Source organism: Suncus etruscus, chromosome 5 (genome assembly GCF_024139225.1).
Source record: "Suncus etruscus isolate mSunEtr1 chromosome 5, mSunEtr1.pri.cur, whole genome shotgun sequence".
Taxonomy (NCBI): domain Eukaryota; kingdom Metazoa; phylum Chordata; class Mammalia; order Eulipotyphla; family Soricidae; genus Suncus; species Suncus etruscus.
This window is the reverse complement of record NC_064852.1, coordinates 111,158,197-111,183,988: the sequence shown is the minus strand read 5'-3', so window position 1 is coordinate 111,183,988 and position 25,792 is coordinate 111,158,197. Positions and strand designations below refer to the sequence as shown.

General features: G+C 41.9%; 1 protein-coding gene across 2 annotated transcripts in view; it reads right to left on the bottom strand.

The window, feature by feature from the left end:
- Window positions 1-8,020: 8,020 nt before the first annotated feature.
- The window catches only part of KLF7 (KLF transcription factor 7), a 92,631-nt gene continuing 74,859 nt past the window's right edge, over window positions 8,021-25,792 (bottom strand). The window contains exons 3-4 of one of the 2 annotated variants that reach the window (XM_049773290.1): window positions 16,408-16,531; window positions 8,021-9,600 (exon numbers count right to left, since the gene is read on the bottom strand). In XM_049773290.1, the coding sequence (XP_049629247.1) occupies window positions 9,549-9,600; window positions 16,408-16,531 (176 nt within the window). In that variant the 3' untranslated portion in view covers window positions 8,021-9,548. The remainder of the gene's footprint in view (window positions 9,601-16,407; window positions 16,532-25,792) is intronic. The other variant, XM_049773291.1, reaches the window with a different exon arrangement.

The window sequence follows — 25,792 nt, the reverse complement described above, 5'->3', positions numbered from 1 at the left end:
GCTCCAGAGCAGCTACTTACTAAGACATTCTGAGCTATGTGCCCTCTTGAACCCAATTTCTCTATTTGTGAGGACACAGGGTCATGGTGGTGAATAATACCGATTCATTGCTCTGCTGTCTTGCCAGATAGCTCCAAAAGGGAGTTAAGTGAAGAATTCTATAAAAAAAAAAAAAAAAATCCTGTTCTTACATTCTTCTGTAACATTTTGTAGTTCACTTTAATTTTTTAAAGAGTGTATTAGTATGTGATTGGGATGAGCAATTATATAACTAGCATCATAGGCAGTATATATATGTGTGTATATATATATATATATATATATATATATATATATATATATATATATATATATATATATATATATATGTTTTGTGTGTTTTGAGCCATACCCAGCAGCGCTCAGGGGCTGCTTTTGGCTCTGTGCTCAGAAATCGCTCCTGGCAGGCTTGGAGGACCATATGGGATGCTGGGGATGGGTCAGCCACGTGCAAGGCAAACGCCCTACCATAGTGCTACCACTCCCACTCCAATTTTTTAAAGCAATAAGTTCAAAACGGTCGATAATAATGATTAACAGCTCAGACAGACATATTTGGTGTTAGAGAAGGAATCATGAGGTGGTTTATCATGGATAATCCAGGAAATTATTTCTTATCAGTGACCTCAAAATCTTGTTTCAGTTAAAATTTCCTCTTCCAAACTCATAATCCTAAATGGAAGATGAGCTAGATCTACTCAATTATTTATCATTTCCACTGAGATCTTTTCTTTATGAGGTTCCTTTCCATTAGCCCAGAATTCCCAACTGGATATGAAACTACAGCTGATAGCTGTCATGGAGTTCATAAACTTTCTTTCCCTAGGATAATCAGACTTGGAGTTGGTAACCTATTGAGTTTAAATTCCAGATACTTTGCACTTACTAGGTTACCAAGCTTGTGCCTATAAACTACTGGTTGACAGGAGAAGACTCTACCTGGAAAGTGACACATTAAACCCCAAACTTGGGGTGAGAGAGATACCATGGGGGTAGGGCATTTGCCTTGCACAATGCTGACCCATCCCCAGCCTCCCTTATGGTCCTCCAAGCCTACCAGGAGCAATTTCTGAGCACAGAGCCAGGAGTAACCTGAGTGCTGCCGGGTATGGTCCAAAATACACAATATACTGCCTATCATATTACTTATATAACTGCTCATTCCTTCTGCATGCAGAAGGACGGTGGTTCGAATACCAGCATCCCATATGGTCCCCCATGCCCGCCAGGAGTAGTTTCTGAGCATAGAGCCAGGAGTAACCCCTGAGCACTGCCATGTGTGACCCCCTAAAAAAAAAAAACCCCAAACTTTCCAATAGGGAGAACCCAGCATAAAAAGTAAAATTATATATCATAAAGTATAAAATATGTAGTTATTCCATGTGCATAGAAGAAACCTGTCTCAAATCATCTCTGAATTTCTATTATGTGATAGTAACAAAATACTCAAGAGATGTTTTGAAGAGGGCAATATCCTACTTTAAAAAAAATCTATGTCAACTATAAAACCTCCATTGTCCATAATCCTCTTATGTAAATAATTCCTTATGCCAATATATAGAACTTACCACCGATCTTTAATGTTATCATATGGTTCAGATAATCCTCCTAAAATATCTGATTTGATATCCTTTTGCAAATAAGACATCTAGTTACAAATAATAATTTTGTTTTTGGAAATACTCCAAAAATATCTTACCCTTCCAGGGTCAGAACAAAAGCACAGCAGGTAGGGCACTTGCTTTGCATGCAGCAACCTGGGTTTGATAACCAGCAGCATTCCATATGGTCAGGAGTAATTCCTAAGTGTAGAGGCAGGAATGACTGACAACCACCAGGTGCACACACACACTCACACACATACCTTTCCTCATGCAAAGAAATATATAGGCAAATGGTCTTGGTAATGAATTCAATTGTTCTCAAGTCAAAGAAGTACTGAATGACCAGGCCTGAGACTATGTTCACAGACTTGGGACCAATGTCCTTTCACAGAGCTGTTCCTCACCCACCTTTGAGATGCTGATACCCAGATTATTTGCCTTTTCCAGAGAGGTAGTAGTAGATGTGTATGACTTTCAGGAATATTGTCCTGATCTCTGAAGATCTTGAGAAGTAAGTGTCATGTGGGCAACACTTCCACTCATCTACTCAGATGTTCTTCCAAACCCAGCACTGATCCCTCCTCTCTACTTTCCTGCTCAGAGCTTCACTGCCATGTCTATACTGCTATGTTTGTGCAGATCCGTGTTGTTTCTGCTTCAAGCTTCCACTTTTCTTGGAGAGTTAAATGTGCAAGAAATACTGGGAATAGAAACCCACATAACCTGTCTTCTCTACCTTTCTCTCACCTCGGTTATGCTTTCCTGGAAGAATTGTATAGCAAATACTGTAATTGGTGTTCTCTTCTCTTCAGAGATAGTCTCTAGGCCTTTCTGCTCCTGGTTCCTGTTTCTTGGGGTGGCTTCTCTCTGCTTCTACCTTCTTGTTCTCTGGGCAATTGCCCAAGTTTCCCTTCTTTTGCTTGAATACTGTTACCAACCACTCCCTTTAAACTGAGTCCTCCTCCAGCCCTCATTAAATTCTTAACTCTAAACTCTGCCCTTCATTCTTTCACCACAAACAACTACTAGGAGCCTTTGCAGCACACTCCAAAGGCTCAATATCCCAGAACGAACTTTCCCTTTCCTGCAGCAAATAAACTGTTTCCAATATTCTCCTAACCCCCAAACAATATCCCACCATCCACCTCATTCTAAAATATTGTTTTTCATAACCTTCCACCATTTACTCCGTTCTGCCCCTCAAAGAAATAAAAACTGACTTCAGTGATCCTTCTTTGAGCACTGAGCAACCTCATTGAGACCATAACACACACACACACACACACACACACATATGCACACAACTTTCCAAACAAAGAAAAATAACCCAATACAATTCCCTTTCTCTGCAGAAGAAAACGCTCATGCTGTATATCCAAATCCTCTGAACGTCTTGGAGAAATTTTTTTCCTTCCCAGGTAAATAAGCTGAAGAGAAACCCAGTAAAGCATTCCAAGGCCAAACACATTCTACTGTTTATTACACATATTACATTCTTAAATAAAAATGCATCACATAACATTTTTTGCATAGATATCTTACAATATACCAATTTAAAAAAGAATTATGAAACAGACCAGTAACAAAAATAAATTTTTTCTTCATTAATAATTTTGTAACATGAACATACCACCATCATATAATACAAATAATAGTTTGAAATCTTAAGACTTTTGTACAGCAAAAAAACTTGACAAAGTAATATATTTATATATATATATATAAAAAGCTTAAAAAAAATAAAATGTCAAAAAAAGGCATAACCGAGGGCTATAAGACTGGGTACTTCTGTGATATATTATAAATACCAGAGAAGGCCTGAGAGAATGTGACGGGGGCGGTGGGGAGGGGACGGGCCAGGGCACGGTGTCGGGCTCTCCAAACACACTTGTTAGACACATCTGTGGCAAAAAAAGAAAATGTATAGTGCAAAAATAAATCTCTTCAAGCCAACTGGTAGGAGAATGGAGACTCGAAAGAAAAGTGGTCATGGCTGGGAAATTGTGTGGTGGGCCTTGATTAGAAGGTGAGTGGCAAGATAAGAAGGTTTGAGGGAAGGGCAGGGATTTGGGGAAAGAAAAGGGAGACTTCAAAAACATGAAACATTTATTTTTGCCTCTGTGCTAGCAAGGAGATCTTGACCATAACAGGTGTATTTTTCCCTCCCTGGAATGAAGCGAAAGTGAAAGGAAGGAAATGAAAGGAAGTCTCTATCAATAGGAAATGCATGCAGGTGGGGATAGGAGGTGGGAGCAGGGGTGGTTGAGAACCAGCCAATGAGCCCCCCCCCCCAAGGACTTTCCGGACCTCGATGTGCAGAGACAGTTCTGACTCCAAGTCCCAAAGGCCCCAGGATTGCAGTTTTCCCCATCTCCCACCCTCTCTGTGGGAACTCCTGGTGTGGTGTCAGTATACTGGCATTAGAAGCATACACCCCCCCAAAGATATTAGGCACTGGTGGCTACTCCCCTTCAACGTCAGTAGCCTGTTTTTCCTTCTGTTAAGGTACGTTAGGTACAGATGCACCATGCACTCAGACCACCCTCATTATCGGACATGGGGTCCATATATGGCAGTAGTCAGAAGCTGGAGTCAAAGCGATTTATGATTCCAAAGCTCACAGTTGCCTATATATATATATATATATATATATATATATATATATATATATATATATATATATATATATATATATATATATATATATATATATTAGAAACAGTCCCCAACAAAGAATGCATCAACCTTCCCTGCTGACTGCAGAAAGAGAGCTCTGTCTGAAAAGAGGGTCTTGTTTGGGACTTCCGTGACAAAGATGGCCTGGATTTCTCTCTCTGATACCTGTTTTCCCGAGGACTTATAAAAGCAAAACAGCTGAAGAATACAGTACAATATTGGATGGATGCACACAAGAGGGTTAGTCGCCCCTTTCATTTCCCTGTGTCTTGGGTCTACTAGGAACTAACAGAGGAGATTTAAGGGTTTTCAAAGCAAGAGAAACCTCCAGATGCCTCTGTTAGTTGCTCATGGGATCTTGCGTGGATGAGTCATGTTTGTTTCCTGGGACACATTTCTGTGGAACTAGCTCAAGAATTCCCAAAGGCCCTCAGTGAGGAAAGGGAGTCTTTGGAAGAGGCAGGGATATACACATGAATGAGGCCTCTTACATTTGAGTCAAGAGAGCACCATGTGGACCAAAATCCAACCCAGAACATGAATGCCTATGCTCTCCTTTCAACTCACCCCATTTTGGTCAGGTGATCACTTCTGAAAAATTACATGAAAAGTTTCCATAAATCTATGGAAACCCCATTTGACTTTATAAAATTTCACTTTGGCAAAGATCTGCGTGCTTAATTGTGGCCAGAAATGCTCATGATCCCAAAGACTTCTTTTTTCTTCTAGAAAAAGTAGTCAGGAACCCAATTTTTGCAATGAAATGTTTTACCTCTCTTTTTTTTTCTTCCCACCAAATAGTGCAAAAGAGAAACCAAAAGTATTCTGCATTGTATTTTGTATTTCACAAAGGCATATCGAACCAATAAAATGGACTACTATGTTTTGTTCTTGCAATCTGAGATGATAATATTTAAACTTTGCCATCAAATTCAGAAGTTGGAAGGGGGGTCAGGGGCTACTGGTGAAATATCTAAATACACTGGAAAATCCTCTGTGGAAATCCCATTTATTTCCCCTCTCATTCAACAGACATGGCTCATCTGGAAGCTTATCCCAAACTAAAGTTTTTAAAAAAATCTTCTCTGGCTTGGAAATTCAAAGGAGATTTTTTTTAAGCAAAAAATCGTTATTAGTTCTGCTATTCATGCATGAGGTTGGCTGTCTTTTTACCCTGTTATAATCAGGCAATCAAAGATGCAAAAAGGGCACCAAAGGTGGAGAAATGAAGGGAACGGGTATTTGAAGAGCTTGGCAAGAAAAAGGTGTGGAGAGAAGAAAATAGTCAACATGAAATTCACCTTGGGATCTCCAATTCTTTTTTCTTTTTCTTTTTTTTTTTTTTTTAATAAAATGCAGCTTTCTCGTGGAATCCAAACATAATACTCATCACCACCAGGTATGAGGTTGGGCCCATTAACCTTGAGCAAGTTAACCAGAAAGTGGGACAGGAGCCAGTAGCTGGAAGCAGCATTAGAGGTTTCCACATCTTTGACTTACAGCCATGTGGTTGAAGAAGGAAGTACAAATTAAAATATTAAAAAAAAAAAGTCAATGGCTTAGAAACACTCTTTTTTCTATACATTAAACTCTGAACCCTGGATCCAGCGTGTTTGAGCGAATAACTAAAAAAACCAAAAACCGAAAACCCACCATGCCAGGAATCTCCCTTATAAATCTGGGATCTTCTGGAATATTAGGAGGTAAGTGTCTCAATGAGAAAGCGATCGAATATATTTCAAATATCCACCAACACCATTTTCAATAACCTGTCCTCTTAGGAGAAGACCCCCATCCCAGTATTTCTTGAAAAATCTGTTCACATGAGCAGGTATCCACCAACCATCTCTGCCAACTGGGAATGCTGAAAGGTCACTGCTCACTGATGACCCTGATGTTTGTAAACAATTTGAGGGGCTACTCTACTCCAACTTCCATGGAAAGGACAGGTTGTTGCTCAAAGGTGTCAACTGGGCCAGAGAAGAATTGTTTCAAAGCCATCCATTTCGCACCCACCAAATTCTCAGGCAAAATCTCACAGTCAACAACATGACTCGGAAGCAAAAGCAAGACCCCCACCCATCACGGTTCACGCAGCCCCTGCTCTGCTAAAAGTCAGGAGCAGATTACAAAGGACCTCCCTGATAGAGAAGAGAGGAATTACTACTCATTTTAGATACTGGTGAGGACCAAAGAACCTTTGTTCGGCCACATTCAAATGGTTCAAGACCACAATGTCAACAGGGAGCAGAAGAGCAATGATTACTCTTCTGCAATTCTTGGCTTTTTCTTTTCTTTAACTTTCTTTTTCTAATAGAGTCTTGCATTGGTCAGTTCAAAAAATTAAATGAACTATTCTAAACCCTTAAGAATAGAATTTCAAGAGGCAAGAGCAGCTTCAGCTGGGGAGAGAACATTTGTAAATTGTGGAAGCCATGGCTAATGCCATCACTGGTGTGTGTGTGTGTGTGTGTGTGTGTGCACACGTACATGTTTGTGTGTGCGCGAGTGTGTGTGTAAGTTCACGCTGAAAGCTGCTCGAGAAAGGGAAACCAGAAACCAACAAAATCTAGGATGTCTAAAGTTTCATCTAGTGCACAGACTGGAGGTGCCACAGTTTAATACAGCTGAAGTACAGGGTCCCTCACACATCCTTCATCCAGAAAAGATGCAGCACACATTCAAATCGAATCCCGTGGTACGCCCAGATAGACTGGCCACAAAACACACTCAAATGCAGTAGAGAACTACAAGATTGTCAGCAAGCATGCTCCAGAACTGGTTTCTAAGTCATGTCTAAGTTTTTAAATCTTTGGAATAAAACTGATTTCTTTTAATACCCTCCAGGAACAACATATCCAATAATTTGCCTCTGGCAAGTGGGCAGATTTTGAGTATGTGTGTGTATGTATATGTATATATATTGTTGTTGCTGTGTTGGTCTATTGAAAAAAGGACAAAGAAAGAAAAAAGGAAGAAAGAGAAAGAAAATCATAAGGGCAAGATCTCAAAATGCCCCATGTGTCCAATAGGCAGCTACAACATTTGTGTTCAGGAGACTCCTTTACCCTCCGATGAGCAGTTTCAACGTTTCGGAGAAATTAAAGTTGCAGAGAGCTGAAAAACCCAAGGCCAAGCATCTTGAAGGTTGCTGTCATAAATGCATGTTTCTGATATTTTGATTTCTTTTGAAAGACTTCAGTGTGGCATCCCAAATAGGGAAGGAGTGGCATCGTAACAGTCAATGAGTCAAACAGTCAGAGGAGGGCAGAGGGGAGCCGGCTGGGAGGAAGGGGTAGCAACGGACCAAATGCCATTTTTAGATTTGAGACGTGTCTTGAAGGGATGGTCCCAGAATATACAGAATATACAACCTGTCCTAATAACCACCCCGCTTGCTTGCATAGGCCATAGAATGGTCCTAAAGGCAGTCTTTGGAGGTTGAGGCCAGTGCCAGTTAGCTACAGATTCGGGTTGAGACGAAGATGTGGCATGTGTGTGGGAGAGGAAAAGGGAGGCCTGAATCCCTTGGAGTCAGCTTGGGAGGCCTCTGTTGATCCTGGGTGCTCTGAGTCACAGTCATGGTGTGCCTAGCCAACAAGAACAGCAAAGTGAAATGTCTCTCTCTTTGCACAGACTAGGAGAGAAACATCTCAACCTTTGCTTGTCCTTACACTGCACCCCATTCAGTCCCACGGTGACTTCTGAATTGTGGTTTGGAATGAGGAGACGGGGTGGGTCAAGAGGAGCTCAGTAGGGGTGAGAAAGAAAGAGAGGAGGATGGATTTTGAAGCCACTAGACTCAGGAGGCATCCTCAGTGTACCCCCACTCCTGGCAAGAGGGATATATTTGGCTTTTTAAAATTTTTGTCAGGTCCTAACCCAGAACTAGGTTAAGTCTGCAGCTGCCCTTTTGTGACAAGCGACATCTATGCTGAAACAGGTTTAGGAATGACACATAGCACAGGGCTGGTCACTATGAGCCAAGGTCATGATGCCTCAGGTTGGATGAGAAAACTGGAAGGTCCCATCTGATTGGCTGCTTGGAAAGCTGAACATCCAGGTGGAGAGAGAGAGAGAGAGAGAGAGAGAGAGAGAGAGACAGACAGAGAGAGAGAGAGAGAGACAGACAAAGAGAGAGACAGAGAGAGGGAGAGAGACAGAGAGAGAGAGACAAATAGATAATTCCTGGAGAGATTTTAGTCCATGGAGAAAAAAGCTAAAACATTTCAGCTTCCAAATAAGCATTTTTCAAGTTTTCATTAGCAAAAACATTAAAAAAGTAAAAATAAACAAAAATCTAGCACTGGCAAGAAGGGACTTAGCCTCATTCTCTTGGCCACTTTGCAGTCCTGCTAGTAGAAATTTCCAGACTCCCTAGTGCATATGGTGTGCAGAGTCAAAAAGATTAAAAAACAAAAAAAAAAAAACAAAATCAACACTCGTCTCTGGAGAGTGAAGAGTAGAGAAATGCAGGCCAGAAAGGTGTAAGGTGGAATTCCAGAGTCGGCCGCCACTAAGGCCGTTGGGTATTGACTTGAAAGATATCAATAGTACTAAGAAGAACCAAAACTGATCAACAGTTCTGTGAGGAAGTTGGACGCATGGAATAGGAGGACTTTTCACACACAAAGGACAGATAAACCAAGAGTTCATTTTGGCTACCAAACTTCAATTTGGTTTTTCTAGGTCATTTTTTCCCCCAACTATTTTAAAAAACAGAACATTAGTGCTACACATCAATAACTTGAAGACGTGGGACTGTCCTGTCAAGTCGCTCTGAGAAGCAAGTGAGAGAAGGCCCTCTTACTGCTCTCCGCCTGCACACACGTCGCCTCCATGTTTTTGGATTTCCATTGGCAACAGCAGGAAATAATTCCAATAATGCTGAAGTAAGCAGCCAGTCTGCCTTGCTGAGTTAGTTCACCTGGTTTCCTTCCGCTTTGTCTTCCACCATCTGGCTAGGGCAAGGCATAGAGAATAGACGTATATGTTTTAAATATAGCTGAGTGCATGACAGTATGTGTGTGTGAGTCGATCTGTGAGTGCGCCTGTGGTTCTGTGGGTGTGTGTCTGTGTGTGGGTGGGTGTACACGGAGGTTTGTAAGTGAGAACTTTCTTCTGCGAGGCAACTGATCCCCACTGGAAGTCCAGCCCCTGCCTCACAGCGTTTCCTCAGACAATGGCCGATGCCTTGGCAGCTCTGGCCTTTCGGTTTATTTATTTATTTTAGATATGTCTCTTCATGTGGAGGGCAAGATGGTCAGACCTGGAAAAACACCTAGGAAACAGGAAAAAAAAAACAACCACCAGTGTGGATATTAGAGAGGTTTCAGTCGAGAACTCACCTTTCATTATCTTCTAGAAATGATTAAACCACCCTAAAGACCTTTATGATTTTGGTCCTAAGTTTTACAACAAGGTCTGGATAGGCTACTTGTAATTCTTACAGGTCTACCAGATGTTCAATATTAAGTCAAGGAAAGGAATAGAGAAAGGACTAATTTACTGAGAAAGTAAATCTTGGACTAAGCTCCTCCTTCATCATCTTATTCTATGTAAGATCTAGTAAGATCTAGTAACATCTTTAGCAGTCATGACCTCTGTGTGTGTCTGTCCCTGTATGTGTGTGTCTTCAAGTGAAAACTAGGGTCACAGAACAAGAAGGTGGCAGAGGTGGGATTGGAATCTGGGAAGATTTCCCCAAGCCTCTTCTTTCGCATCATTTCTTGCTACCTACATTCCACTCATAACTGCTTTCCTTTGCCACAAAATGGGTGATGTGTTGGGGAGATGGGGTGGAGGAATTGTCCTCATTCTCTTCCATTCATCAAATTCTCTATGAACAGCAACTCTGCTATGTTCTGAGTTGGACTGGGCTGAACCTACCTGGTAAAGGCAGAAGTGATGGCCATTGTGATCTAAGTGGCATTCCATTACCCATAATGTCTGTGAAACCAAATTCTGGTACATTTACTACAACTAGCAGAAGTAAGGAACGTTCTCATTTTCCTGGGGATACTAGTCCATAGAGTGAAGCTTGAAGTTCAATCTCCACACTACTGATGGAAAAGAGCCTGCCTTGTTCAACTGACGACGGTGAGAGAGAGAGAGAGAGAAAGAGAGAAAAGAGAGAGAGAAGAGAGTAAAGAGAGAAAAGAGAGGAGAGAGAGAGAGAGAGAGAGAGAGAGAGAGAGAGAGAGAGAGAGAGAGAGAGAGAGAGAGAGAGAGAAAAGAGTCCGGGTGATGACATCCAAGAATCTGGATGTAACCACATCCAAAGACAAATCTAATTTTGCCCCATTTGCTTTCTTGAGTTAACAAATAATCCATGAAGCTTCCACCAGTTGGAGTCCACAATCTTCAGCCTACAATCGAAGGTTTGGCTTGACTCCCAGGAAAGTCATTCTTAGCACTGGGTGTGGAGTCTCTCCTGAATCTTCTTCTGAGAAACTGGTCACTGTCCTACCCACATGAACACTCACAGAATTCCTGTCTGGGATGTTAGCAAGCTACCCTGTTAAGTAAGCACCATTTCCTGTTCGGTGCAGGATTTCCTTGTGTTTGCTCATTCTTAAAATAGACAAACAGAAACCTCACCCTTATCCCCTGACCTGACCTCCATCAGTTCTTTTGTGTTCATTTCTTAAAAATAGGCAGGTTAGCATCCCAAGGAAAGGAAGCCAAAGTGAACAAGAAACAAAGTGAAAAACACAACAGGGAAGAAGCATAGTAGAAGAAAATCTAATCCAGTAACATGTGGAATAATAATAATAATCATAATGATGAAAATGATGACGATGATGATTTGAGTCATGTTCCTTTTTTTCAGGCTTTGATTTCATAGGAATGATACATTTGGATAAGTTCATCTAAGAACAGACTTGACTAGAAAACAGTGAGAGGTTCTGTTGTGTTTTTTTAAAAAACAACAACAACAAGAAGTAGTTGGTGTGTCTTGTTTAAATCAAGTACTAGTACACAGTCTGCATTTAATGTTGTGTTTTGTTCTAACAACACATTCTATGTTGTCCACATCATACTCTCAATCCCATTTGGTCTCCTTTATTTGTCTCCTAGAGAAAGAGATTTTAGAATGGAAAGTTCCCCTTTTAAAGTCAATAAACTTAGAAGAGCTTAATAAGGAAAGAATCATTCTTCCACCCCCCCTTCCACCTGAGGAGATGTTTATCAGGAACAGGCAAAGTCAAGATTTCAATTTATGCTCTACAACTCCAGAGCTATAAATTTAGTCACATTTGCTCTTTGGGATAGATAAGAGAAAGCTGAACTGTCAACTTCAGGAATTTGTAGTTGGCAAAATAATGTTCCATGCCCTAAAATGTCAGATCTATTTTAATTTTTATTTTTTGGGGGGAAACCTACATAAGGGGACATGGGCTCTACACTCAGGAGTCTCTCCTGATGACACTCAGGATGCCAGGAATCAAACCTAGATTGGTCCCATATAAGGCTGGCACCCTACCCCACTGCACTATGACTCTGGCCCATGAAATGTTACATTGAATCATAAAATTGTAAAATAGTTAAATTACAAGGCAAAGGTGACTTAAGGTTGCAGATGAAGTTCATTTGTGAAAATATGATGACAAATTAGAAAATTATTTTTATATATTTGGGTAGGTCTCTAAGAGCATCACCAAGACCCTGAAAAATGGAACAGGAAATGGAGAGAAATGGCGGCTAGAGAGAACTTCTACAGTTGTGAGAAGAGAGAAAGAAAAACTTTCCTGGAAAAAAGACCATGATTTAGGCTTAGCAAGATCTGTGTTTGATTACTAATCTGGAGAAATGTAAGAAATTAATTTGTAAAGCTAAAAACAGTAGCACATTTGTAGCAACTGGTCATGGTAACAACTGAAAAATTTGTCCACAAGTGTGTCTGGTCAGATCTGAGTGAAAAGGACTTGTGAGAAACAAAACACCACCAAACCCTGACTATCTCTAAGAGAGACACAGAGATTCCATGTGGTATGAAATGACCTAGAGATCTAAATAATGCATAACACTTTTTCCTCTTCATTTTGGAAATTACAGAAAAATAGTATTCTTGATATTCAGTGAAGTAATGACTTAGACATGCATATGATCAAGACATTTATTTTTCCTCGGCTAAAAGCCTGATCTATACTGGAAATCCAGACATATATGCACAAACATCACTCTTTACTGCTATATAGAAAAAAACACCCAAATATTTGACATGGCAATGATATGTAATTATTATACCTCTCCTGAATCAAACCAGCATCATCGGTTTAAGTTTAGGAAGTATATGATGCTTAGAATCATACAAGTTCCCAGGCTCTCCTGGTTGTTTTATTGAAAACCAAAATACCATTAAGACAGTCATGATTAATTAATTAATTTATATGTACTGAGCACCACATCGGTGTAGTAAAAGGCAACAGATAAACTCAGCATCTAGAAATGCAGAATCAAATAACTCATAGGGTAATATACCCCTAGTGAGTATTTATGACTATACAGCAGTCAAATGACCTTAAATAAGATCTTTGATGATTAAAATGTGTTCATTACAGAGAACTAGACAAATAGTATTGTTATTTTGCTTCTTATGGAAAAGGCCCACTAATGTCACCTGGGCAGTAAGTCAACAGCGATCATCTAAGTCATCAAAAGGCTAGATACTAGTTGCTAATTCTTTTCTCCCATAAGTGGGCTAACTCAAGATCAAAGGTCAAAATACCTTCTCCAAACTGTCCAGGATGTTAGAAGTACAATAGGTAGCGTCACCCTGGCTGGAATCAGATAGAGTAGGTAGAACAATGGCTCACACATCATCACTAATGGAAACAGGGCTGGGCTTACAACCAGCTCAAGCCTCCTCTGGATAGACTGAGAAACAGGAGATGGAAGATGGAGGAGATGGGGGTGGAGAGTTGAATGGTCCCAAGGCAGATGAAAGAAAAGCTTGCAGACCTTTTTCTTCATAAACAGAGGGCATCTGTGATTCTTAGCAGCATACTGGTTCCTATTGGCCCCATTGTTTGTGTCCATAGGATACCTATATTTACCTCTTCAGTTTGATAATCAGTCTCTTCTGGAGTCTCTAGCAGCTGGTCACTCAGTGGGCTGCACTGTTCTGTCTGAGGGTATGGAAAAAACCAGATCCACTTCCCTATTTTGTTGTCCAATGGAACCTGAAGCCAGAGGTCAGACAAGTCTCTGTCTTCAGCAACCAGGCAGTGGGTCAAAGGTAAGAAACTAACAGCACTCTTGGCCTATTTGACTCCAATCTGAGAAGGTCCAAATATGAAGCTGACAGACAGTAGCAGAATGGTATGTGACAGGGGAGGGCCTGCCATCCAAGCTGGGAACATAAGCCTGGTGTCATCAGATTTTCTTTCTTTTCTTAGCAAAACAAGAAGTGCAGACATTTTAAATGTGAGCCAAAATTAAATTCATTTTTTTTCTGGGATAAGAACAATAGTTCAATGGGGAGGCCATCTGCCTTGCATGTGATCAAACCAGGTTTGATCCCTAGCTTTCCTATAGGGTCTGTCCTCAATATGCTATGAGTGATTCCTGAGTGCAGAGCCAGGAGTAACCCCAGAGTACTTCTGGTTGTGGCCCAAAAACAAAGACAAAAAATTTTCCCTACTGACAAAATAAGACTTGGTACATGCTTGAAAGAAAAAAAATGCCAATACTGGACTCCAGAAGAGACTGATTATCAAACTGAAGAGGTAAATATAGGTATCCTATGGATATAAACAATGGAGCCAATAGGAACCAGTATGCTGCTAAGAATCACAGATGCCCTCTGTTTATGAAGGAAAAGGTCTGCCAAGTGCTAACTCCCTGTCATTTCAAGCTTTCCTTTCATCTGCCTTGGGACCATTCAACTCTCCACCCCCATCTCCTCCATCTTGCCATCTCCTAAGCCACCTCATTCTTCATAGAATTCTTGTAATTTAAACATAAGGAGCTGCTAGTCACAAAACACCCAAGAACCTCCACACCCTCAATTCTGATATTGTTTGAAGGTGCCCTGTCAATTGGTCAGTGCCCAAGAACTTTGAACTTATCCCAATCTTCCCCTAACTCCATGGCACAGACTTGTCACCATCTGCCCAGCAAAATTCTGGCTCTAGAGACCAGTGTGTTTGAATGAAGATACTAAAGTAAAAGGCAAACCAAATGTCCAATCTCTGACATCTCATTTCAAATACTTAACAAGATAAATTGTATGCAGGGGCAGACTGAATCCTAATAAAACAACTTCTTAAAGGGATGTCAGCTCTGTCAACAAGTTAGCTGAAGAGACAGAAACTGTCAGATCATTTTCTCCCTAGAGGACCCCTGGTCCATTTCTAGGCCCTTCTATAGTGCAGTCTTTACTCTTCTGGGCTAGGTGACTCTCCCTTCATACTTAGAAACATTCCAAAGGATTTATCTTTAACCCCATTGATATGATGCTTTTCCTCAAAGAACTGTGGGCAGAGTCCCTACCGTGGGGCTTCTTTATTTGTGGCCAGGTCTAGAGTACAAACTAGCAGATAATTGTGTTCTGGGAATTGTGGGCAGGGATTCAAGAAGAAACATCTTTACCTAGGTACAATTTGTAGGACATCTGCTAATGCACCAAATTCAGGGGCCACAGCTTTGTAATGTAATCAATATTTAAAAACCGGTCATAATACCAGGGTAGAAGAAGAACAAGAATTCCAAAGAAGAGAGACAATGGCTCCATAAAGGGTATTTCCTCAGACTCAGGGTAGGAGGTTATCTCTGGGTCCCAGGAGGCAACAAGTCTTTATTTAGTTCTTCAAGAAGAAAGATAAGAGTAAAATCGCCTCTTCAGGAAAAAAAGGAGGAAAACATGAATGGTCCTTTATAACCTTCTTAAAGGAACACCAAGCTAACTGGTCACCCACCAGATGACTAGGCTCTCCAGACATACAAGCAGAGAGGAAGGCCTGGTGTGTGGGAGGGCTAACTTAGGGCTTGGGGGGAGGCAGGATGCTAAGGCAAGATCGCATTTCCTCCTGGGGATGGTCAGGCCTCCTCGGACATCCTGCACGCCACCCCCCTGCCATCCTGTGAGCTTCGGGGCCAGCCAGGGAACCCTGAGGCTTTCAGGGCTTTTATCATATTAGAAGCATTTTTCTCATCATAACCGAGACCTTTAGTATTGCATTAAAAAGATGGTTAATTTTCTTAAGCTTCCTTTTAAACACAGAAATAGGATTAGAAGGATAACACGCTCAGATGCAAGCCTGTTATTTGATTAGGCTGAAACCTAATCCTGCCTTCACCTTGGCCTGCACAGCCTCCATTTTTGGGTTTATTGGTTGATAATGCCAGGGCTGTCAGATACTATTACGTGGGTACAATCAGTCGCTCCATGCTCTTTCTTCTACTTTCAAATGCTGCAGGTTTGAGATTGAATTAGTGGATGTATTCTCCAAGTCTCGCCATCTTTTAGACTTTTGTACCTTTTTTTTTTTTACAAAGGAGAAAGAATGGGTCAGATACCCCCCACCCCAACCCCACCCAGAGTACAGGCCATCTCTTCAGAAAATTCATCTTTCCTAATGCGTCTGAGAAGATGAACCTTCCTACTGGTCAACAACCAGTTCTATTCCCTCAAGTTATTAAAGATGAGTGGAAATGCTGTTGATGTTACTAAAGGGATCAGAAGCCAGAATGATGGGAACCATTCTCAGTCCTAGCACCTTCTCTACAACCCTGAGATCGTCTGCATCCTCTTCTCTAGAGTAGAAGAGAGTGAGAGAGATAGAAAGAGAGAGAGAGTGTGTGTGTGTATGTATGTGTGCGTGTTTCTGTGTGTTTATCAATATCTAGTGACAAACACAGCTCCTAGGCCCAAAAAATAGAGTCAGTAAATTTCTAACTCAACCAAGCATTCTTGTCTCATCTCTGGATCATAGGCAAGACCGCCCTTATGATGTCATGGTCTCCATGAAGAGGAAACATGTATTCCTAGGCCTAAATCTCTGTGAGAGATCTTTGAAACCCTCCCTCAGAACAGAGCCCCTCCCCACCCCTCTACCTCCTGGCCATGGCAGCATTTCATTACCTGTCGCAGTGGTTGCACTTGAAGGGCTTCGCACCTGTGTGTTTCCTGTAGTGCCTTGTGAGCTCATCACTCCGGGCAAAACGCCACTCACACCCTTCCCATGAGCACTTGTAAGGCTTCTCACCTGCAGGAGAGGATAAGAGCATGGTCAGCAACACAGTTGAGTGGCCCAGGCCCAAACCTCTGCAACAACCTGCTTGACTTTGGTATTAGGAAGGAGCTGTGGGTGTCCTTGAGAAACCCATGTCCCCGTAGGACCCAGCACTGTGCTTTTCATTACCTGGGTTATGTATGTGTGTGTGTGTTATTGTATAGTATGTTTGTGGTGTGTAGTACATGTGTGATGTATGGTATATGAGCGTGCTGTATATAGGTTGTATGTGTGTGGAAAGTGTGTGGGGTACTGTGGTGTATGTATGTGTGGTGTGTGTCTGTTTCTGTCTGTGTGTCCAAGCTCTGCTTCTGAATGTTACTGCTATATCTACTTTAACCTTCAAAAGTGGTTCACAAGCTCTTCTAGTCACTTTAGTTCCCAGAGTTCAAGCATTTCTTCACTGTGGAGGGATCAATTTTTATTTCTTTTCTTTTATCCTGGGAGCGCTGTCAGCCCCACAGTCCAAGCATCAAGGAAATGTGCTATTTTCATCGGAACCACAAATGCTTCTAATTCTATTGTTCTCCTGAACCTACAAGCCATTTACCGATTCAGCCTTTTTTAAGTCTCCTTCTCTGCCCTCCTACCACAAACCCTTACCAGACATAGACATGGCCAACAGCTCGAGTCCCCCAGGACCCCCATTATTTTGCCGATGGATGGACAGGGAGAAGCTAGGGAGACAATCTGAGAGTCCAGTGATGATGGCTTTCTGGCTCCTGCATTTCTGTCCAAACTAGACACAAAGCCTCGGGAGTCTGCAGGTCCATGCGCATGGCACACATTGTTACAAAATATTTTGAAAGTCAATTTGTCAAAGCAGGGCCTGGCCTCGCCACATTGAGGTTGCTTATGAGCAAATTCGAGCTCCAGCGCTCCACTGACCTTTCTGGACTGTGCAGCAAATACAAACCCAAGGATGTCGGAGAAAGTAAGTGCATGACTTTTCCTGAGGACACCCCCACCCCACCTTCATTTTTATGTTCAACAACATCTGTCATGAAACATGAAAAATATTTATTCTTCCCATTCAACTCTGAACTGATTCTAATGAAGAAGTCAAAGCATCTTTAACACCCGTGAAATCACAATGCTTCTTGAAACTCACATCTCAGCCAGCCCTGCCCCACTCTGGGCAAGGCTATGAACCTCCTTTCTGTAACCCCAGATCTCTTAGAATATCACCAGGGTGAAGAGGAAAAGGCTGTGCAAAAGCCAAGGACAAAGCAGGTGTTTGTATGTGAACTAGAAGCCCATGTACCCCAAATGCACAGAGCAGGTAGAAAGAAACTTGAGATACTCATTTTGGGGCCCTCAGGCTGTTTTACCATTTCCCCCATGTCATGGCCACCCCATAAAGAGAATACTGACTTGTGCCATTCTTGGCCCTCTTTCCTCCCACCTTTCTCTCCCTTCAACCTCACTATAAAGCCTTTGCAAGTCTTGGTTTCCAGCACTTCACGTTCAACCAGACACCATGTTTCCCTTCACTAAATCAGTGCCCCTGAGCTGGTACCCTGGGAAGGGCAACATGGGAACCTCTTTCCAACAGCGCCCAGAAGACACAAAGGGGCTGCAGGCCTAGGAGGAAAAGATTGCCTCAGAAACATGCACTTTCTGGGGCTGTGAGACATTGAATTCATGCCTCTTACCCCTCACATCCAGCATAATTGGGGTGGCTCTGTTGACCCAAATAACAACAGATGAGAGCCCTGAGTCAAACCTGCACTGCTGAGCCCAGCTGCTGGCAGAAGCACCCCTGCCCAGGTCCCCAGGTAGTTAGGGGATGAGAGGAGCACTCACTAGACCTAGATATAAGTTTTCTTTAGGAAGATGTGTTGCTTAGAAGACAGCAGGAGAATGGAGTGTCCCATCACCTCTGGTGGCCTTGGTGAGGCTCTAAGTCTTAATGTCCCCCATCTGACCAATGGGGGCAAGCTCCCAGGCTGACTGTCCCTTGGGAAGAACCAGAAGAACACATGTCCCCTGAGTTTCAGATGAGCCACTTGCCTGTTTTCACTCCTCTCCCCCTACCTTGCCTGGGTGCTCAGAGGCTGTGGACAAACAGGCCTAAGTGTCTGTCACCCAAACAACTGTCAGAGTTGGGGTTCCAGGCAGTGAGTGAGTCTTAACTCATGCTGAGCTACTGACATATTGCAAAATAAAATCTTCTTTGGAAGCCTTAAATGTTCTCCCTGTATACTGACAGGAACTCTCTATGCAGTGACAGAATTCAAGACAATGCAGTTTTGTTTTTGTTTTTGTTTTTGTTTTTGTTTTACAGCTGCTTTGAGTAAAATACTAAGAGATGAAGGCTAGGTAGGCCCTGGCAGGAAACAGTGACCCTTCTCAGAGGGAAGCTTGTCTGTGTGTACTGGTCACTTTATGTCATTGCCTGATTACCCAGGAAGCCCAGAAACTTCAAGGAAATCAAATGCATAGACACATGTATGAATGAAAGGGCACTAGGATATCAGAAATTCAGAATATAATTCAGAGTTACAAAATAATTCAGAGCTATATATAATACAGCAGGTAGGGTATTTGCTTTGCATGTGACCAACCTGGGTTCTACACCTGACATCCCAAATAGTACCCGGAACATCTGCATTGCTAAGAGTAATTCTTGAGTGCAGAACCAGGAGTAAGCCCTGAGCATTGCCAGGTATGCTCCTTTCCAAAAAATTTAGAAGGAAAGATTCAAAATACTCTCTACCCAAAGAGCAAAGCAAAACTGGGGATTTATGGAAACTTTGAGTCATGCTCAAAATATAACAAGGAGCACCTGGAAATCCCATGCTCTAGTCACCAATGCAGAAGTTGAGAGTTTTAAATCAAACCCACAAGCAAACTAGCCCATCTATAGTCTATCATACCCAACAACACTCTGAAGGACAAAGAAAAAACAGAGAATGAGTAAGAGGCTTCAAAGTGGTTGTCTTGAGTTATTTTAAAAATGCTGCTTGCTTTTCCCTTTACTGAAAAAAATTTTAAACTGATTTTAGGTTTTATTTTGGTGAATAGTATAAAGGATCCAGTGCTTTCCCAGAAGTCAACAGACATTTGCTTAATTCCCAGCAAAAGTCAAGGCACTGGCCCAGGAAGTTTCAGGTTCATTCTAGAGATGATGGCTTATAAAGAGTCACAAAAGCAAAAAGTATGGACAGATCCTGGCCTCAGAATTCTATTATCTGACAGTTTCCTGATTCTACACAAAGCCAGCTCCTTGTGCCCAACAGTTTAAGCAATTCAGATTTGTCAAACTATCTAGTCTTAAATCAATTCATCTACAACTTCCCATTTTTGCAAAACTACTGAAAAGTTAAACTAGCCGAGAAGAAACTCAAATAAAAGATGAATTCCTGAAACAGTTCAGAAATCAGAGAAATTTGGCTTCAAGTTAGGGTTCATAGGGTTGGGTAGATTGATTTTATTTCTGGTTCTCTCCCTGTTTCCATGAACCAAGTTTTCCTCCCAAGGTAAGTCAGTTAAATTCCTCCATCAGTGCTTGGGACGATAAGATGATATCTCCCTTGATGCTAACAATGCTTCATCTTGAACCACTGTCACCATAACTCAAGGCCTTTGGTGTCATCCTAATAAGCCAAACTGAAGGTATGAATAAGAGGTGTTGATCTTCTTTCTTTATAAAAGTAAAACAAATGTTTTCTCTCTGGGGAAAAAAGGAAATAAAGAAAGGCAGAAGGGAGGGAGGAGTAAGGAAGCAAGAGAGGGAGGCAGGAAAGATGAAAGAAGGAAAGGAAGGAAGGAAGGAAGGAGGGAGGGAGGGAGGGAGGGAGGAAGGAAGGAAGGAAGGAACGAAGGAACGAAGGAACGAAGGAACGAAGGAACGAAGGAAGGAAGGAAGAAGGGCAAGTCTGGAGAAGCTGGAGCATATTAATACAAAACCAACTCCTTTCCTTCACCACAACCACCTCTTTGCCCTTCCTTCTCGTTGTTCCACTTAGATACTATTTCTGGATCTAAGACGGACAGAGTTATACCCTATAAACACAACCTAGACAGCACCTGGAACATAACCACAACTCAGCTCAGTGAGCAGCAGAAATGATCCAGAGGGTCTAGATCAGGGGTTTCAAACTCAATTTACGTGGGGGCCACAGGAGGCAAAGTCGGGGTGAGGAAGGGCCACATAAGGAATTTCACAAAAAAAAAAAGTCCTCAAACGTCATTATAGACAGTTTTAATTATTTCTTCTGAACATGAATAGAACATTGAGTGAAGAACATGAACAGTTCTTCTGAACATGGCATCTTTTGCCTATTCCTTGCTGCCAGAGACTTGACAGCACTTCTTTTCACAAATCTGAACCACATTTGGCTTTAGAGAGGAAGCAGTTGAGACCCTCAGTATGGCTTGAAGATGATCATCATTAAGTCTAGACCTGTACTTTGACTTCTTGAAGTTCAATGTGGAGAATAACTTTTCACACAAATATGTGCTCCCAAAAAGGCATTTTTGAACATTTGGGAAAGCCCAGGGAAGCCGGGGGGGGGGCAATTCTCTCAAAAATTGCCCATGCATGTCTGCTTTTCCACTAATCTCCCTGAACTTGGCTTTGAGATCAGAGTTGCACTGCAGGTCAATGAGCTCCATTTGAAGCACAGGAGGGCATCTTGCACATCAAAGAAAAAGGGGTCCACAAAAATTTGGAAAGTGGCTCTGTGCTTTTTGAAGTCTGCAAATCTGTGATCAAATTCCTTCTCTAGCTTAAAAATAGCATCAACATATTTCTCACCACTGAATGGTATGCCTGCATCTACAAGTTCCTTGCAAGCTGGGAAATGGCAAAGGTTTGTCTGAGAGAGCTGGGATATCCATAACACAAGTTTTGTGAAGAATGCTCTCATGTCCAGGGGTCCTCAAACTTTTTAAACAGGGGGCCAGTTCATTGTCCTTCAGACTGTTGGAGGGCCAGATTATAGTAAAAACAAAAATTATGAACAAATTTCTATGCACACTGCATATATCTTATTTAGAAGTGAAGAAACAAAATGGGAATATATACAATATGTGGCCCCGCGGGCCATAGTTTGAAGACCCCTGTATAGGCAGCACTGATAAGCTGCCCCAGACCTTGTAACATCTTGTTTAGTACAAAAGCAAAGTCCATGAGCCATCTGTGATCACTCAACTCAGAAACAGCATTCCCATCCTTCTCCATGAAGGTTTTCACTTCTTCTCTCAACTCAGAATATCTTTTCAGGACATTTCCCCTGCTGAGCCAACGTACCTCCATGAAATAGAGCACATTTCCATATTCTGACTTCATTTCCTCTAAAAAAGCACGGAACTTTCTGTACTTTAAACCCCTGGATCTGATTTGGTTGATGCATTTCATAACAACAGACATCACATTGTCACATGGCAGGCATTTACTGCAAAGGGCCTGCTGATGGATAATGCAGTGAAGAGCAATGGCCTTCTCTACACCCTCCACTTTAAGTTTTTTTTGAACAAGTGCCACCAGTCCATTTTTCCTCCCTGTCATCAATGGCACTCATCAGTTATTATTCCAACAAACCTCTTTCATGGCAAACCTGCATTCTCAATGGCATCACACAGATGCCGAACTATCTCATTAGCGGTGGTCTGGCCATAAATTGGAATTATTGTGAGCAGCTCCTCTGTCAATTCAAAATTGCAATCAACACCATGGACATAAATTGTGAGCTGTGCAGTGTATGTTATATCTGTGCCCTCGTCAAGAGCAATTGAGTATGCATCAAAATGGCATCAAAATATGGCTTTCTCACACAGTTGATGATGTCACGTGACATGTCAGAAATGTGTTCTGCCACAGTGTTGGCAGAAAGGCTGATTTTTCTAAACTGACCTTTCTTTTCCGGACAGATAATACTTGCAGCCTGGAACATGCAGTTTTCAACAAACTCTCCTTCTGTGAATGGTTTCCCTGCCTTAGCAATCATCTCACTAACCATGTAACTAGCTTCGACTGATGCAACATTCTCTTTGGTTGCTTTCTTGAAGTAATTATGTTGCCTCATTAGACATGCTTTAAGACTGGCAACCCGCTTGGCTCTCTCATTTCCTTGATATTTTGCACATTTCTCAGCATGTTTAGTTGAATAATGACATTTCAAGCTGTATTCCTTGTGCACTGCAACTTTCTCTGAGCAAATAAGACATGTGGGGATGCCCCTGTGCTCAACAAATAAATACTGCGTCTCCCACTTTTCCTGAAATCGTCATCAATCTTTCTCTTCACTGCAGGCTTTGATGAAGTCATGATGAAGGTGTGACAAAATCTAATTCTGTAATAAACTTCTCTCCCGTAGGCCTCCGATAATGCAAGGGACAGCAGGCAGGAGCAGCAGAAATGATGTCTGTGCTAGGCGCAAAGTATTCGCAATTATTCGCTTACCAAATATTCACAATAAAAAATCGCGTTAGTAAGAAAAAAAATCGCAAAAAATCGCATTAAACATTTGCATACCCCGAACGGAACTGCTCAGGGTATGCAAATGTTTAATGAGATTTTTTTCCTTACTAATGCGATTTTTATTGCGATTATTCGGTAAGCGAATAATCGCGAATACTGCAATATTTGAAGGCCAGCCGCAGGCCACAAAATGTTGTACGGAGGGCCACAAACAGGCCGCAGGCTGCGAGTTTGAGACCCCTGGTCTAGATGAAACAGAGAGGAGGAAGGTTCCAGCAAGGGGCTGGAGTCTAGTTACAGGGGGCAGTGTCTGTCTGCAGATTTCTTCGAGCCATCTTAGGGCTCTTAAAGGGAATTAAGGATGCTTAAGAAACAGGACAGACTTTCAGCTGGGGATGGGGGTGGGAGAATCAGGCGAGAATACTTGTTCTTCCCTCCAAGTAACCTCTCTGAAACGGAATGTGCTCTGTACCCATGTGGTATTTTGAGTTTCTTGGTTGAAGAGAAAACAGACATGAATCATTTGGAAAGAGACTTCCCCAATCATGTTCAAGGGGCCTTGGGGCCACTCTCAACAATACTTGATAAAACAAGCAGATGGTTTATTACTGGGCTTCAAGAATGCAGAGCTGCTCGGGCCCTGCTAGGTTCAGCACCATGAGGCCACCCAGTGGTTCTTAGGGATCTCAAGGATCATACATTGAAATGGAGGGAAGACATATCCTATGGAGGATTGGACCCATGTCAGGAGTATGAAAAACATGTGCCCTGACCTTCATGCTAGCTCTTTGGTCTCATAAATAATGGCTAAATATGTACTTGCAATCAGTGTAGCTTTATCTCTGCATCCTATGAATGTGCTGAGGTCCTAATAGAGATATTTAAAAACTAAGAGTCAATTAACTATAAATAGAAGCTATATGTTTCTCCTGCTGAACTCAAATTAGCATTTGGCACAGAGCTACATCAGACACTGTGGTACAGAGTGAATGAAGACAGCTTCACTCCATGTTCTCTGGTCTATGGGTCTTCCTTTCCTGCCCTCCACAGCAAAGAAATTGTGAATGTGTAAATTGAAACATGTAGCTCTCTTAAAGAGGACACTTCCAAGCAATGCATACCCACTGGATTTGACTTTACGCATTTGAAAACATTCTGCAAAGCGTTCTCAGGTTACCTCAGATGACCAAAGAAATGGATGACCAGAGAAAGTAAGACCCAGCAGGATAATTGCTCCTATAATTTCTTACTACAGTCAGAACAAAAGGCAAGAATCCTTCAGTAGAGTACCAGCATAATCTAGAGCCCTCCTCCCTTTCTAGTCACATTTTTTTCTCACTCCCCATTCACCCTTACTTTTACCATGGGTCTTAGATCTTATATTCCCTACCGAGGGTCTTGGCACCTTCTGTGCCTGCTGAATTTCTTCTTGCCCTTGCTTCACTTGGGTCATTATCCAAATGCTACTCATCTCATCAGAGAAGAGGCTCCTTCATGACCGGTTGTAAAATCACGGATTCTTCGCCCTTTCCATATCACTTAACCCCTCTAAAATTTGTGTATTATGCATGAATGCCTGTGTTACTATTATCTGTTTCCCTATAAAAGCCTAAGCATCACAGAGGCTTGCATTCTTCTCTCTATAGGCAGCTTAGGTCCAATTCTGCAAAATTTCTACTATGAGGAAATGCATTGTGATTTGCAGTCTGGACCAAAGTGCACCCAATGGGCTTGGCCAGCCTAGGAAATGTGAGCCCCTTGTTTTCTATTTCTCAAATTGATTTAAGAATGGGGGATTCTGGCTTGCTTGGTGATTCACTGTCATTCCTTTATGATTGGAACCAAGATACAGAACTATGCAATAGAGGAAGTATCCCTTCTCCATCAAAGACCACGTCCCTCCTTTCCTCCTCTCCCTGACACTATAGAAAGGAGGATCCTGAAAATCTCCCTGTTATTTGGATCTCATGCTTTGGGACCACAGTTCCCCCTCAGCAACATACCCTCTGGAAAACCAAGTATGTCATTTTATGGAACTCATTTATAAAAGGCTCTCACTGCAGATGAATGAGGAGGAGCAAAAGTGATAAGTCAAACTTAGTGCACCCTGCTAGATCCTAGCCTTTCAGTGGCAGATGGGGTATGACAAAAGATGTGTGTGATTCTCGCTGTCAGGACTTAATGTTTCCCTGAAAATAAACACCACTATCTGAGAGCTTTCTACATGTCTTTCCTGAATTCAAGTTTGGAGTTCAACTGTAAAGAAAACCAGGCCTTCCCATGCCAAGATTTGATCCAACTAACGGTATCAATGTGATTTTTTTGTTTGTTTGTTTTTGGGGCCACATCCGGTGATGCTCAGGGGTTATTCCTGCTCAGAAATCACTCATGGTTTGGGGGACTATATGGGATGCTGGGGGATAGAACCAAGGTCTGTCCTAGGTCAACTGCATGCAAGGCAAATGTCCTACTGCTGTGTCACTGCTCCGGCCCCAACTTTTTTCTATATGTAGTCTCTTGGTTTATAGGAAACCTGGACAGTTCACGGTCCTAGTCTCTTTAGGATTTAGATTAGGAATTCGAAATTTCACAGACCAGAAAATGGCTAGAAAGCAAAAAATGGCTAGAAGGAGAAATGTTTTGTAATGGATAAATAATACCCAGAGTTTATCCAGAGGAAAATCAGCAGAAGTCATCAATTGCTTTTACATTACATGAAGCACCACCAGAGACCGTTAGACATCTGGTGAAGAAAGGCGCCAAAAGAGAAAATGTCACTATCTGATTTTACTCTACTATGAATAAAG